Source organism: Gossypium hirsutum, chromosome D12 (genome assembly GCF_007990345.1).
Source record: "Gossypium hirsutum isolate 1008001.06 chromosome D12, Gossypium_hirsutum_v2.1, whole genome shotgun sequence".
Lineage (NCBI taxonomy): Eukaryota > Viridiplantae > Streptophyta > Magnoliopsida > Malvales > Malvaceae > Gossypium > Gossypium hirsutum.
This window is the reverse complement of record NC_053448.1, coordinates 42,227,860-42,239,808: the sequence shown is the minus strand read 5'-3', so window position 1 is coordinate 42,239,808 and position 11,949 is coordinate 42,227,860. Positions and strand designations below refer to the sequence as shown.

The following is an 11,949-nucleotide window of genomic DNA, read 5'->3' as shown; positions in this document are numbered from 1 at the left end:
TCTTAATAGTCTATAATTTTATAATTTTAAAGGATTAAATTAGATTTTTATCATTTTGAAGGACCAAAGTGTAATCATATCATTATTAATTTAAAATTTTATAAACTAAAAAAGAAACATAAACGAAAAATTTTCGAAGCTTATCACCCCTTTCCTTACTCCGCCACTTTAACTAATTTTAAGTTTCTATAATCAATCCAATCTTCATATATAGAGATCACTAAATTTAAAAACATGACTTATAAAATCCAAGCTTGAACTTACTCTTTACCCAATTTGAATTAAATTTGAAAACACCAAATTTAAAAAACTTAAAAAGAACTAAACCTGAAAAATCCTAACCATAAAAAGCAAACTTAAAAATTCTTTAACTAAAAAGTTCAAATCCAAATTTAATATTAAAACAAATCAAATTTAACTTTTTCCAAAATAAATTTTAATTATTTTAATAACAAATAATTAATTTTACTATTAAAAAGATTTACTTATCATCGTAAAAATGGATTGTGTTCTTGTTATTAGATCCATTCAGGATAGATTTCAAGACTAACTGAATAGGGATTAAGCTATAAAAATTATTGAATTATGCCGAAGATAATTGAAGGTAGTTATCCAGTATGTCTCGAGGGAGGCTAATACGATTGCACATGCTCTTGTCGAATTGATCAAATATGAAGAGAAAATTCTTCCTTTAGCTTAAGGTACTAGATTAACGTGTAATAGTTATTATTTTGTATAAAAAAGGACAGTAATAATTAAGTTCGGCAGAGGAAATCTATTCCCAACCGCCATTGTTAAAAGACAATAAACTTAAATCAATGCAAGGGACCAAACTGAGCTGCATTGAAACTTATTAATTTGCTACCTAACCGTTGTTCTTAATCATCAACTCCATTTGAAAGTTGATGTACCCAATGAGATTAGGTTTATCATGATTAAACTGAGATTCAGATTGATCGAAATTGAGATCATAATTAGTAGTAATGTTGATTAATATATTTTTATACAACGAGTAGAAAGATTACGTGGAAACCGCAAATCACACTTTAAATCTACGGGAAAATGTATTTTTTTAAGTTTTTTAGATAATTTAAGACATATATAAGATAAAAATAGAAAGAAGTGAGCCGTCATAGAATACTTAAGAAAACAACTTGAGAAATATTATTGAAGCCGTCTCTGAAGCAGATTTCTATCAAGATTGAAGATACCTATATTCATTTATTGAATTATTTTTGAATTAATTCTAGATTTCACTTATAACATACATATATTCACACTTTCTTTTCGATTGGTATGTGTATTATTGCTAATGCAAGAGGACGTGAGTTCAAGTGTGCGGAAACGCATTATATATAATATGAGTAATTCTAGACATTGTATGCAAAGTAATTTAATACTAAAACAAATCAGACTTGAACTCTCCCAACAGCCATTATTAAAAGACACTAATCTTAAACCAACTGAGCTGCGTTGAGATAATTGAAGAACCAAATGGCTATGCCTTCTTCAATAGAATCTCAGCAACAGGAAGTAAGTGGTGAAAATGACAATGAAACTTATTCTTTTGCTTCCCAACTTGTGATGGGAACATTCCTCCCTATGGCCTTGCAAACAGCATGCGAGCTTGGGATATTGGAGATAATTGCAAAAGCAGGTCCAGGTGCCAAACTCTCCGCCACCGATATTGCAGCACAACTGTTGGTGCAAGAGGCAGCAGCAAGCTGTTTCTAGTCTTGCTTGAGTAGTAAGCCTCGAGGCTTGGTGAAGAAGCTAACTCGGAAGCAGAAAAAACAGAAAGATGAAGCTAGCAAGTGAAAACAGAAAAGAGAGAAAGAGATTGAATGAAAATGAGCTGATATTTTCATTAACACATGAACAAGGCATTAAGCCATTACATATATCAGTCAATAAGTAAAACAAACAAGTAATCACCTACTAACATACCTAACACCACTAAAATGCCTAGTAACTTGGTAAACTTGATTGAAAAACAAAAAGCTTCTACCTAAGCTTGTCATTCAGCACCTAATTACATCAAAATGCAGCTACCAACTAAGTTTGATCCTAACTAAATACAAAACATTCAATTAAGGAAACCAAATGAATAGCTTCAGTTTGCTGCATCAATTTGCTGTTGAAGCACGTTCCTTGCATGGCCACCTTTGCTGCTACATGGGAGCTGACTTCAACACTCCTCCTCAGCTTCTATGCAGCAGACTCCTAGCTTCCTCTTCAGGCTTAGAAATCTTGATACACCAAGAGGCTTTGTGAAGATATCGGCAATCTGATTTTCAGAACTGCAATGGATTAGCTCGATTTCTCGAGCTTGTTCCATTTCTCTTATCACATGGAGTTTGATGTTGAAATGTTTTGTCCTGCCATGAAAGACAGGATTTTTAGCAATAGCAACTGCTGACTTGTTGTCACAATGTATCACAGTTGCTTCATTCTGCTGTAGATTCAAGTCACTCAAAATTTTTCTCAGCCACATAGCTTGATTAACAGCATTGGCAGCTGCTACATACTCTGCTTCTGCTGTCGATTGAGCCACCATTGTTTGTTTTCTTGAGCTCCAACAAATCATAGCTGAGCCAAGTGTAAAAGCATAGCCAGAAGTGCTCTTCATGTCATCCTTTGAACCAGCCCAATCGCTATCAGTGTAGCCAATCAGTTTCAACTCTTCAGCCTTTCTAAACTGTATTCCATGGTTTAAGGTACCTTTAATGTATCTTAGCACCCTTTTCCCAGCCTTGTAATGTTGCTGGTTACAGCAGTGCATGAACCTTGATAGCATGCTTACAGCAAACAGAATGTCAGGTCTTGTTGCTGTCAAATACAATAAACACCCAACAAGGCTTCTGTAATCTGTTTCACAGACAGATTCATGTTCCTCCTGGCTCGATAGCTTTATGCCAATAGCCATTGGTGTGCTCACTGGTTTACAATTCTCCATTGAGAATTTAGCCAGCACTTTCAAGGCAAATGTCTTTTGTTTCAAGAAGATTCCTCCTTCTATTTGATTGACTTCCATTCCTAGGAAATATGTCATCAATCCCAGGTCTGACATCTCAAACATTTCCTTCATTCTTGCTTTGAAATCAACCATCATAAACTTGTCTCCTCCAGTCACTAGAAGATCATCAACATATAGTGACACAATAAGCTGTGTTTCAGCTCCATTCCTCTTAACATAGAGTGTTGGCTCACTAGCACTCCTTTCAAATCCCAAACTGACCAAATATGAGTCAATTCGAGCATACCAGGCTCGAGGGGCCTGTTTTAGGCCATACAAGGCCTTTCTTAGCCTATACACCAAATGTTCCTTACCAGGCACTATAAAACCTGGGGGTTGCTCGATGTATATCTCTTCTTCTAGAAATCCATTGAGGAATGCAGACTTGACATCCATTTGGTGGATTGTCCACTGGTTCTGAGCAGCAACTGCAATCAGCAATCTGATTGTATCGAGTCTGGCTACTGGAGCAAATGTTTCCATGTAGTCCAGACCATACCTTTGACTGAAGCCCTTTACAACTAGCCTGGCCTTTAGCTTGTTTAAGCTTCCATCTGCATTGTGCTTCACTCGATAGACCCATTTTACACCGATAGTCTTTCTGTTGGCAGGCTTTTCAACCAACTCCCATGTCTGATTCTTTACAATCATGTTGATTTCATCAACCATAGCTTGTTTCCAACCTTCATCTGCCTCAGCCTCTTCAAAACTGCTAGGTTCTGCTATTGCAACCTGTGCCCTTTCATAAATATCTTCTAGGGGCCTTGTGCCTCTCACAGGCACATCATCAACATCCATTTCAGGTCCTAGCTGCTCAAGTTCAGCTTGATTAGGCACTAGGTCTTCTGAAACTGCTTCTGGCTCATTTTTCTCCCAATTCCAGCAGGCTTTCTCATCAAAGATGACATCTCTGCTCACTTGGACTTTGTTTATCAAGGGATCCAGCACCTTGTAGCCCTTTTTGACTGAGCTGTAGCCTACTAGAACACCTGGTTGAGCCCTTTTAGAGAGCTTGTCTCTCTTTGCTGCTGGTATTTGTGCATAACACAGGCAACCAAACACCTTCAGGTGTGCCAAGGAAGGCTTGAAACCAAACCAAGCCTCGAAAGGTGTCTCGGATGCAAGAGCTTTAGTAGGAAGCCTGTTCTGAAGGTAAACAGCAGTGTTTACTGCCTCAGCCCACATGGTCTTGGGCAGTTTCTTCTCAAACAGCAGACATCTGGCCATATCCATCAGACTTCTATTCTTTCTTTCAGCTACCCCATTCTGCTGAGGTGTGTAGACATTTGTAAGCTGATGTTTGATACCAGCATCATTGCAAATGGCTTGAAACTGAGCTGAAGTGTACTCAGTGCCATTGTCTGTCCTTATCGATTTCAGCTTGCAACCTGTTTCTGTTTCTACAGCATTTTTAAACTTCACAAACACTTGAGCTACCTCAGACTTGTGTTTTAAAAAGAAAATCCAGCAAAACCTTGTAAGATCATCAATGAAGAGGATGAAATACCTGTTTTTGTTGAGTGATTCAGTCCTCATTGGGCCACATACATCAGAGTGCACCAGCTGCAGTCTTTCAGTAGCTCTCCAAGCTGAATTTGTAGGAAATGGCAGTCTTGCCTGTTTCCCCATTTGGCAGACTTCACACACATCATCATGCTCCACTGAGCTGGTGAAGTTCTCTGCCATGCCCTCTTTGGCCAATCGAGCCATTGATCTGAAGTTGGCATGTCCAAGCCTTTGATGCCAAAGCTTGGAGTCTTCAACAGAGGCTGTGTATGCTGAGTTTGAGTCATTTGCCCAGTGAACCTCAAAGCATTTATCAGTCATTGTGACTGTCATAAGGCTTGATCCACTTGGATCAGTAATATAGCATTGTTTATCCTTGAACACAACAGAATAACCTTTCTCGAGCAGTTGAGCTATGCTGAGAAGGTTTCTGTCAATCTGAGGTACCAACAGCACATTTGGAATGATCTTGTTGCCTGTGGGAGTACATATCAGCACTTCTCCTCTTCCTTCAGCCCTTATAAACTGACCATTTCCAACCTTGACCTTGGTTTTATAACTTCTGTCCAAGGTTTTAAACAAGGAGGCATCTGGTGACATGTGGTTAGTGCAACCACTGTCCAGCAGCCAGCCTTTGGAGCATTTCTTCTCAGAAGCTACACAAGAAACAGCAAAGACCTGTTCTTCTTGGTCACTGCTGTCCTCAGCTACTCGAGCTTCAACCTTTGACTGCTGAAGTTGATTCTGCCTTGGCTTACTTCTGTTTTTGCAGACCCTTTCAACATGGCCCTTCTTCTTGCAGTGTTGGCATACTGCATCTGGCCTAAACCAGCATCTGTCTTCTGGATGGCCAGGCTTCTTGCAATATCTGCAGGACTGGTCATTGCTCCTTGCAGCATCAGGCTTAGGCCTGTTCTTCCAAGGCTTTTTGCCTCGTTGAGCATTAGTGCTCGAGGTTTCTCTGGCCTTGGCTTGAAATGCACCTTCTTGGTGATCTTCAGCTCTGCTAGCTCTCCTTTGTTCCTGAGCATAGAAGGTGTTGATTAACTCAGTCAAAGAGATGCTAGCAAGATCTCTTGAGTCCTCTAGGGAGGATATTTTGGCCTCATATCTCTCAGGCAAAGTGGAGAGGACTTTCTCCACAATTCTTGCCTCATCAAAGTGCTCACCTAGGAGCCTTATGCTGTTAACCACTGCCATAATTCTATCTGAGTACTGCTTCACTGATTCTTCTTCCTTCATCTTCAAATTCTCGAAATCCCTTCTCAAGTTTAACAGCTGCTGTTGCCTTGTTCTCTCAGTGCCTTGAAACTCCTCCTTAAGCTTATCCCAGGCCTGTTTTGGAGTCTCACAGGCCATGATTCTGGTGAAGATGACATCTGACACACAGTTCTGGATGCAGGACATGGCTTTGTGCCTTTTGGTCCTCTCATCAGCATGTTGCCTAATCTGAGCTACTGTGGGATTAGCCCTCAGTGGTGCTGGCTCAGTATCTGTGTTGACAACTTCCCACAGATCGAAGGCCTGTAGGTAAGTCTTCATCTTGACCAGCCATATGTGAAAGCCTTCTCCATTGAAGACTGGTGGGGCTGCTGGTGAAAAACCTGAAGAAGCCATCAAGTTCCTTGTTTTGAAGCAACAGGTCCACTAAGACAAGAGCTCTCGATACCAATTGTTGGTGCAAGAGGCAGCAGCAAGCTGTTTCTAGTCTTGCTTGAGTAGTAAGCCTCGAGGCTTGGTGAAGAAGCTAACTCGGAAGCAGAAAAAACAGAAAGATGAAGCTAGCAAGTGAAAACAGAAAAGAGAGAAAGAGATTGAATGAAAATGAGCTGATATTTTTCATTAACACATGAACAAGGCATTAAGCCATTACATATATCAGTCAATAAGTAAAACAAACAAGTAATCACCTACTAACATACCTAACACCACTAAAATGCCTAGTAACTTGGTAAACTTGATTGAAAAACAAAAAGCTTCTACCTAAGCTTGTCATTCAGCACCTAATTACATCAAAATGCAGCTACCAACTAAGTTTGATCCTAACTAAATACAAAACATTCAATTAAGGAAACCAAATGAATAGCTTCAGTTTGCTGCATCAATTTGCTGTTGAAGCACGTTCCTTGCATGGCCACCTTTGCTGCTACATGGGAGCTGACTTCAACAACAACTGCCTAGCAAGAACCAGGGTGCACCAATCATGGTGGACCGTATTGCCAGACTTTTGGCTAGCCACAACGTGCTGTGCTGCTCTGTGGTTGGTCTTGAGAGACACTACAGTTTATCCCCAGTGTCTTACTACTTCATCCCTAACGAAGATGCTGTGTCGTTAGCTCTTGTCTTGGCCCTGAATCAAGATATAGTCTCCTTGGTTATCTGGTCCGTTGCCCATTTTCTTAAAGTTTTTACTTATTAGATGTTTGATTATTTGATGGATTTTATTTGCAGGTGTCAACTTAAATATGCGGTTTTAGAAGGAGGGATCGCCTTCAACAGGGTGCATGGAGCACATGCCTTTGAGTACCCTGGATTGGATGATAGGTTCAATCAAGTTTTCAACACAGCCATGTTGAATTTAAGTACAATGTTTACCAAGAAATTGCTCCACTCTTATGATGGTTTTCATGGCATAAAGCAACTGGTAGATGTGGGTGGTAACCTTGGTATCACACTTCACTATATCACTTCCAAATACCCTAACATCAATGGCATTAATTTCGACTTGCCTCATGTTATACAACATGCCTCGTCCTATCCCGGTATATTTATCATCTTTTTCCTATTTAAATATATGTAGTGCTCTAGTAGTTACAAATGAAATATCTTAAATAACTAAAAATTAGAATTTTTGGTCAAAAGTTGTTACTTTCATAGTAATAAATTACGTCTCTTGATTAACCTGTTGTCTGAATTGGACCAGACTGGTCGGATCAAGAATCGATGAAGATATCGGTCCGATACAAATCAGTTAAAGAAGGCTAAAATTTTGATTGAATCGACAGTTGAACCGATTTTTATAATTTTTTTACTTTTTTAATTGTTTTTAATAGTTCATTTGCTTTGAATATGCTAAACTGATCGAAATAGTTTGACCACCTATCTAATTCCAAAAACATTGCTTGATTGAATAGTTTTGACAATTTAAGAGAAGTGACTTCCAAAAATATATTTATTGGATAATTATGTTTCTATGGAGAGGCATAAAAACTCTTATAAATAAAAATAGACTTTTAAACAAAATTTCATAAACAATTTTAAGGTTTTAATCTCATAAATTTATGACAAAAACATAAAAACAAAGCTCCTTTTTGTTCTCTTACCATGGTTTATATTCAAATATCATTTTATAAAAAATTACTATAAAACTTCTATATAAAAATAAATAATCTGATTATATTTCGTTCAATGCTTAGGAATTATTTTCATCAATAAAAAACACAAACTGAGGCAAAGGCAAAGGGGTAGGCAATGGCCTTGGCCCACTCCAAATGGTAGATTTATCATTTGATTTCTTAAAATTATACTTTAGCTCTTAATAATTTATGATTCATTTTTGACTCTCCAATTTTTTTACTTAGTTATTTCTTCAAAAGTTCGTTTGCTTGTAACTCTTTTACCTACCAAATATAAGTTAAAGAAAGTGAGTCTTTGTTTAATTTCTTATAGATTTATTTTTATCCCTAGGCAAAATATTAATGAATATCTTCCCTTGTGTAGGAATTGAACATGTTGCTGGTGATATGTTTGAAAACGTTCCACAAGGAGATGCTATTTTTTTGAAGTTGGTTCTCCATGATTGGAGCGATGAGAAGTGTTTGAGATTGTTAAAGAACTGCTACAAAGCCATCCCGAACAATGGCAGAGTCATTGTTGTAGATTCAGTAGTTCCTGTTATGGCCGAGTCTACTCCTTCGGCAAAGGCCACTTTTCTACTCGATATGCTAATGATGACTCAAAACCCCGGTGGGAAAGAACGAACGAAAGAAGAGTTTGTCGCGTTGGCGACCGAAGCCGGGTTCAACAGCGTTAAGTTCGAGTGCTTTGTTTGTGACTGTTGGGTTATGGAGTTCCACAAATGATATGCCTTCAAATCCCAAAAATCGGGTTTGTCTATGGTTGTTTAACTTGTAAGTTTATCGTGCACATTGAGTGTTTATCATTATGTTCATCGCTACCTCCTGTTATGGAAGATTAAAATGATTAAATTGCTTTTGCCTTCAAATTCATTACATTAATGTGTAATTGAATTGAATATCTGTCTTTTGCTTCAAGCTCAAGCAACCAAACATGGATTGAATGAAAACAATGATTCAACAAAGGAAATTTACATAACATCTACTGATTAAATACTGGATATGGACCAGTATTTATGGCAACTATAAATATATGTAGAGTAATGAGGTCCATGCATGCTCTAAATTATTGTCTACCATTTTAACGCTCAATCTGAATGGTAACATGACTGATATTATACTCCCTTCTGATATATTCGATTACGTTGTCTAAGACGATGTCTGCATCAGCTTCGGGTCGGATTTTGACATGGCAAGCCAAGAGGACTTTCCCCACTGTAATGGCCCATATATGCAGCTCATGAATGGCAACAACATCCCCCATTTGCAATAGCCCTGTTTCCAGCTTTGTTGCATCGATCTCTCGAGGCGTACTCTCCATCAGCACTTCGAGTATGCTGCGCAACATTTTGATGGTAGTCCCCAAAACAACTACTGAAAATATCAGCGTGCAGATCAGGTCGACGATTTTCCATTCGGGTTTGTACCATATGATTGCCCCTCCAATCATTACTCCGATACTTTGGATGGAATCCCCTAGTACATGAAGATAAGCTCCTTGGACATTTATGTTCCTTCGTTTCTTTGGCTTATCAAGCAGTGGCTTTGACTGTTCTTTGTGAACGTCGTGGTGGTGATCCTCGTCTTTGACATGCTCAGTCTCTTCGTAATGATGGCTGTGCTCAGTCTTGGAGTGCCCCTCGGGATGATGATGATGATGGTGGTGTTCTCCTGTGGAGTGTCCCTCGTGGTGATGGTGCGTGGTAACACTCACACCATGACTATGATCACTATGGCTATGGCTATGGCTATGGCTATGACTATGACCATGACCGTGATCATGGCCATGACCGTGACCATGACTATGATCATGGCCCAATAATAGAGCCATGATAATGTTAACCACTAATCCAAAAGCAGCAACAAGAAACATTAGAAATCCATACACCTCACCTGTGTTATTAATGAGTCTAACAATGGCTTCATACACTAAAATTCCTGCAAGCAACCATATCAACTGGATAGAAACCAAGGCCCCGAGAATCTCGATCCTAAAAAATCCGTATGATTGACGAGGATTAGCTTCCCATCCAGCTGCCCATAACGAAAACAAGGATATGGCAAAAGCTGCAACATCAGATAGCAAACGTGCTGCATCAGTTAATATTGCTAGACTATTGGCTTTGATGCCTCCCACTACTTCTACACTCATGAAGATGACGCAAAGCACCACGGCAATTAAAAGCTTGCGCATGGAAGCCGATCTTTCTTCGGCATCCTTAGAGCTAGTACCGGCATCAGAAAATCCACAAGGTGCTTCCCCACAAAACTTACTCCCTCCTATACGCCTTTGGCCTTGACCAACATCCACATTTATTTCAATATATTGCCCATGTTGAGGATTTTGCACTTCCATCTGAAAATTGAACGGAGAACATCATGAACATAAACATAATCCGATAACCAAAACTTTTGTAATGAAACATGTAAATATGTAAAACCAGAACATGCAGGAAAAAGACATAAGCACAAGATGTCTGTCTGCATAGCATCATTTACACGACACTAGCCGGTTAGCTTAAGACACGAAAGTTTGTTCTAATCAAACTAGCAGTGGGATGTTTGCTTGCCAATCATCATAACTGCTTCAATTTATAACAGAACACTTGAACATAGATCAGATGCCTCAAAGAAGCTGATAAACCGGGGGGGGGGGGGAAGTCGAAGTCGAAGTCGACTATAAGACAGGCAAAAGTTTGAGTTTTAGTCGATGAAAGACTTCCTCATATGCAAATTACTTTCATCTCAAGGAGCTGATTCTGTAAATTAGGGATACAATCATGCAAGCAAGAATTGTTACCTCTCAAGGAGCTGATACATACATGTGTGTATGTGTGTGTGTATATAACACATGGGAGATAAGCAAGTCCCTAGCAAGGAACTGGACTTAAATGGCAGAAGGGTATTTCGCAGAGACAATGACAAGGTGAAAGGGCCATAACTAACCCGTACCAAAACCCAACACCTTGCCTAAATGCCATTTTTTCCAAAGGCAGGGATATGAAAGATAACATCGCCGGAGATATAATTTACTATTGAAAGCAACCATCAGTCATAGTGAAACATACGTATAATTGACTGCAATAAGCCAGTGACAGATAGAACTTGTTTAAGGCAAAACAACATACAATCTAGCATCACATTCTTGGACAAACTATCTTGTATTTCGTCTCCATGGACAAAGAACCAAGTAAGCTGAAATATATATACACACATATATAATAGTAAAAAAAGTGCATTAAATCATGAATTCATGATGAGTATTAAATACTATGAAATGGGTCTCTAGCATGCTAGGATTTAACCAACCCCAAAAGGTCATAACCAGCTACAAACACCCAGAGTTTATAAAGTGATGAAATTAATAACCAAAAAATGGTTTAAAATACAGATTTATGGAAGGGTTGTTGTACCTTTGTCAAAACTTGAAAGCCCCCAGACCTGGCTTTGAGACTATGATTGCAGCCAGCAAATAAGGATAGATCATAGAAGTTGATTTACTAATTACCACCCAGTGGCAGTCATCTGTCATATTACAACATTGCCCTTACCAGCGCCCATAAGAACTAACCCAACCTAATTAAAAATTTTATTTATTACATTTTCCAAGTTACAGAAAACTTGGAGTTATTGGAGTGCTTCACATGGGTCATGGAGATGAGTCATAGTTGATAGTGCTCCCAACAAAAACAGACAAGCAAGTACATCCAAGAACAGCCAACTACTGGTCTAGTCTACCGAAAAAGCTTTGAAACTTCTACAGACAGAGTAGTCTTTTTTTCCAAGTTTTTGTCTGGTTGTTGTGCCATAACATGAACTTGTCTTTCTCAAATCCAAGTATTATTTTCAATAAATTTACTTAGTCGTACACAATAATCGTTTAATTTATGTCTAGTTTATGTGTCTCGATCAAATACAACTCATTGGATCGTGTTCTTAGAACATAATTAATAATCACAGATTTGGTAAGTTTTTAATTTTCTTTTTCTTTTTTTGTTATTTCGGTTCTGTAAAGATTGATATGTACTATACAAAGAACTTGCGGTGTCTCTTCCACAAAACATGGGAGTG

At 38.5% G+C, this 11,949-nt stretch overlaps 1 protein-coding gene and 1 pseudogene across 5 annotated transcripts; one reads left to right on the top strand and one right to left on the bottom strand.

The window, feature by feature from the left end:
- The first annotated feature begins 1,409 nt into the window (after window positions 1-1,409).
- LOC107945913 (caffeic acid 3-O-methyltransferase-like) lies at window positions 1,410-8,732 on the top strand (annotated as a pseudogene).
- Window positions 8,733-8,817: 85 nt separating this feature from the next.
- Window positions 8,818-11,588, bottom strand: LOC107945912 (metal tolerance protein 1). Of its 5 annotated transcripts, none has more exons than XM_016880071.2 (2): window positions 11,292-11,588; window positions 8,818-10,234 (listed from the first exon to the last, which is right to left on the bottom strand). In XM_016880071.2, the coding sequence occupies exon 2, from the start codon at window positions 10,232-10,234 to the stop codon at window positions 8,960-8,962; it is 1,275 nt and encodes a 424-aa protein (XP_016735560.1). In that variant the 5' UTR covers window positions 11,292-11,588; the 3' UTR covers window positions 8,818-8,959. The 5 variants fall into 5 exon arrangements, with proteins under 5 accessions (XP_016735560.1, XP_016735562.1, XP_016735558.1 ...); XM_016880073.2 differs by lacking the exon at window positions 11,292-11,588 and adding an exon at window positions 11,007-11,241; XM_016880069.2 differs by lacking the exon at window positions 11,292-11,588 and adding an exon at window positions 10,679-11,239.
- Window positions 11,589-11,949: the final 361 nt, after the last annotated feature.